Genomic DNA, 4159 nt, shown 5'->3' on the forward strand with positions numbered 1-4159 from the left:
CTGTGCAAAGCTTTTAAGTTTCATTAGGTCCCATCTGTTTATTTTTATTTCCATTTCTCTAGGAGGTGGGTCAAAAAGGATCTTGCTGTGATGTATGTCATAGAGTGTTCTGCCTATGTTCTCCTCTAAGAGTTTTATAGTTTCTGGCCTTACCTATTTTTTTTTTTTTTTTTTTTTTTTTGGCTGCATGGGGTATGTGGGATCTTAGTTCCCTGACCAGGGATGAACCTGGGCCCTTGGCAGTGAGAGCAAGAGAGTCCTAACCACTGGACCGCCAGGGACTTCCCTTACCTATTCATCTTTCCAAAGTACAGTTTAATTTTAACTTATTAGTATACTTGTTCTAGGATCTCTAACTCTCAAACTTTATTATGTAAGCTTGCTCCCTAAACCTTTCATCTCAGTAATTATAACTGTGGCCTCTAGTTTAGTTTGGCTCTTTAATTTTTTAACCACTTCCAACACCAGGAATATTTATCTATACCCAAGGATGAGAAAATTTCATCTGTGCACAACACTTTTCTAACTTATGAAGACTTTCTATCACCAAAATTCTTGGAATAAAAAACTTTATTTATTGAATATACTATAGGACAATAGCAGGGTCATGCAATATATTATTGATCAACTGACTTTTAAAACATATACATATGAATCTGAGTTTTCTCCTAGTTCACTAGTTTTTCTTAAGTTCCATGTTCCACAAATAAAAATTTCCTTCTTCTAGGATTATTTTAAACCTTTGTAAAATGTCCACTTCTCTAATCATTTGAATTCCTTATAGTGTCAACTTAGAGCCATAGATCATAAAGCTGGAAGGGACAGGGCTTAGAAAACACTTGGTTTTATAAGTGAGGCAAAAAGAAGCCCAGAGGAGGAGGGTAGATGCTTGGAGTGTAGAACAGAACAGTTTGCCAACTTTGTGAATGAGGTTATGCCTACTTAGACAGAAGTACTTATAAAAGAGAGCATTTGAAAACAGCAAGAGACCAAGATGACATTATAAAAGAAAGACATCACTTACCAACTGCACCTGACCCAAATGTATCATCATTGAATTGATCAATCTCTTCATCTTCCTCTCCCAGGCCCTGAAATGCATCTTCATCTTCATCCAGAGGACAATCCTCCAAAGACTAAAAAAAGAGAAAAAAGAGATCAGCTATTCATGAAGTTCACAACCTCATTCTTAAAAAATGTTTTTATCTTCCCGATCAACACAATAGCTTCATTATGACTTTTTGTGCAGATGGCATTTTTTCTATCCCCCAATTTCCCTGACACTGCAAGACTTCAGTACCTTTTTTTTCAGCTTCTCGTTCCTATTCCTTATTTAACCTCTTCCCCCAAACTTCCATTTCTCTATTTATCAAGAATCTAATAATAGCATTTCCTCATGCAACCAAGAAATGAGGCCTGCCAACTTCCTTTCCATCACTGGTTACAATAATAATGACAACTGAAAATGAACACTTTATTATTTTGCTTGAGTTCTACCTATATTTTTCAACGAAATTCTCATCTTCCCCATATTCATGTCACCTTTTCAACTATTTTATTATTCCCTTTTAAAGCTTTCTCTTCATTTTCTTTTTCCCCTTCTGTTTTCCTACAGGACCAAACTCTGGTGATAAAGGAGAAAGTTAAGTGTTCAATCACAATTAAGTGAACTCTTGAAAAGCTGTGATGTGACAGGTTTAAGTTGTGTCTCTACTCTTACAAGTGATACCAACTTGGGCAAGTCACATACTTTCTGATTAATTCATTCAATACCCCCTGAGCATCTATTTTGTCTCAGGCTGTGTTAGCCTCTAAGCCACAATCTCTTAAGTGGTAATGCAGGGACAATACCACCTACCTCAGAAAGTTGTTGTGAGGATCAAATGAGGCAAAGATTTAGGCAAACATTGGGTATTGTTAAACAATACTAGATATCACCAGTTTAACAACTTACATGTGTTCTATCTTAAACATTCCCCCCCACACTCCCATTTCAGTTTTCAACCGATTTATTTTCCAAGTTTTCTTTTCTTTTGGGAACTTTGCCTACTGCATCTCATCATCTCTCTCCATGTTTACATAAAGGCAGTTTGATCTTGAACCATTCCTATCAAATATCAAGTATATGTGTCCCCAGTTTTCAAAGACTCAGGATCGGAATTCCACACTCTCTCTGCAGTCACATTTCTGATACACCCTGACTGGCTACCTCTTAGCCAGGCTGTTCCCAAATGAAAGGTTAGGTCAAAGGGCCATCCTACCCATCTTAAGTCTCCCAAACGTACACAAAGCAAGCATGCAACTGCCTCCCCATCACAGGCAACTTCCAGAAGCACTCCCAAATCACAAAGATCTACTTAACCAAATCACTGCTTTTTACATTGGAAACACTCTTAGGGGTCATCTAAACCAACCCTTTGGTTCTACAAATCCAGAAACCCTGTCCAATGATTAGGAGTCGCGAAAAGTCATACAGCGAACCAGTGACACTGTCAGGACTCTCGACTGTTGCTACATACCCGGACCGTCACCAAACCCACGTCCCCCTCCACTCGCCCAGAAGGAACTTCTGCTGGACACGCCCCTTCCCAACTCGGAGTCCTCTTTAGTAAACGGTCTTCGGCCCCAGTCAAAGGGCAAGTCCAGGTCCCCGGGACCTGACGGTCGCCGGTTTGTAAGGGGGTGTGTATAAGTAATTGGAGAGGAGATGGTTCCGGGTCCAGGGCGGGAAACGCGTCTCTGGGCTTTCTCGGGTGACGCTTCCTCAAGAGCCACCGAGGGTGGGTGCAACGCTCTCTACTCCTCACTCCTCCGGGGGTGGGGGGGTGGTCTGGTTAAGGCACGTAAGGGGCCCTCCCCACCCCAAAACACAGATCAGCTCTCCTCGGTGGCAACTGATAGGACAGTCCCGCCCCCCGAAGCCAGCTCACAGCCCTCGGATTAAACCCGCGACCCCAGACCCGACGTACTCCGCTCGGTCCCGCGGGTCCCGCCGCCCGCCCCCTCCCACCAGGAGCGCTGGACAGACGCGCCGGGGGTGAGGGAGAAAGAGGGGCGCATGCCGGAGGGAGGGAGGGGTCACTTCCGGTCGCAACAACTCACCTCGTAGCGGAACATTCTTGGGGGGGGGGAGGGAGCGGGGAGGGGAATGGGGGAGGGAGGGAAGAAGCTCTGACTCTCCGGGCTCCTCCGCGCGCGGGTCCTCCACCGGCTCGCGACCCCTGGCCGCCGCCGTACGCCGGAGCGTGCGTGGGAACGTGCGCAGGCGCGCCTCGGTGAGGGCGGCCGCCCCGTTCGGCGCCCGGCGGCGGCGGCTGCGCGGGGACAGATTTGGCGTCCCGCTTCCTAGTCTCAGCGGCGGGAAGGAGGTCCCATGGCGAGACACTGCGCACGCGCCGCCCGTCGGGGGCTTCTTGCGATCTGGACTTGTAGCTCCGCCCCTGGCTTCTCTGTGCCCGCCCGGCGCTCAGGTTCGAGTCACGAGTTTAACGTCACCGACGGGGCGGAGAAAAGCCTTGTGATTGTCACAGGGTAAGGCTTTGAAGAGTCCCAGGATTAGCCTGGACTGGGAGAAATGGAGATTCCTAGACTGTTTTGCCAGCGTCCAACACGGTCTTCGTGGGTTTTGCTTGGCAGTCCTCACGACATACGATATGCACCGAGGGGAGGGAAAAAAATTAAAGTTCATGTCATTGAAATGGGCTGAATTCGTCGCCACTTTCAGCGGCACGTCACCCGCTGAGTCGACAGCGGGTCAGGGCTGTGATTTATGTGTCTCAAAGTGATGAGGGCGATTAAAAAAAAAAAAAAGCCGAATGCATGTTCCGGGAGGTTCCATCAGGGAGGTATTTTTAGGTCCCAGGCGCTCCAGGCAGGTGAAGTGGGAGAGCCAAGAAGGGCAGCACAGCCGTGGGCAGCAAGGTCATCGAGGCTGAGTGCGCCGCTGGGTGACACCACCTGCTTAGAGGATCAAGCCCAGAAAAACGTTTGTCCTGGGTGTAAGCCTCGGCAGCTTGCTTCCAGAAATCTGTTTGGGAGGTATACCTCCGCTAGCACCTTGCATGCCCTTTCGGCCCTGGAGAACTCTATCTTTCCCCTTAAGGACTAAACTTGGACCACAAAGAATTAATTCGAAGAATTAAGGAGTGGATTTCGCAAC

At 46.9% G+C, this 4159-nt stretch overlaps 1 protein-coding gene across 3 annotated transcripts in view; it reads right to left on the reverse strand.

The window, feature by feature from the left end:
• Positions 1 to 3269, reverse strand: part of PATL1 (PAT1 homolog 1, processing body mRNA decay factor) — a 32652-nt gene extending 29383 nt beyond the window's left edge. The window contains exons 1-2 of one of the 3 annotated variants that reach the window (XM_007120855.4): positions 3103 to 3269; positions 1025 to 1136 (exon numbers count right to left, since the gene is read on the reverse strand). In XM_007120855.4, coding sequence (XP_007120917.1) covers positions 1025 to 1136; positions 3103 to 3117 — 127 coding nt within the window. In that variant the 5' untranslated portion in view covers positions 3118 to 3269. Of the gene's footprint in view, positions 1 to 1024; positions 1137 to 2519; positions 2537 to 3102 lie in introns of those variants that run through there. The other 2 variants (XM_028501153.2, XM_028501154.2) reach the window with 2 other exon arrangements.
• Between the last annotated feature and the right edge of the window lie 890 nt (positions 3270 to 4159).

Source organism: Physeter macrocephalus, chromosome 16 (assembly GCF_002837175.3).
Source record: "Physeter macrocephalus isolate SW-GA chromosome 16, ASM283717v5, whole genome shotgun sequence".
In the NCBI taxonomy this organism is placed as follows: domain Eukaryota; kingdom Metazoa; phylum Chordata; class Mammalia; order Artiodactyla; family Physeteridae; genus Physeter; species Physeter macrocephalus.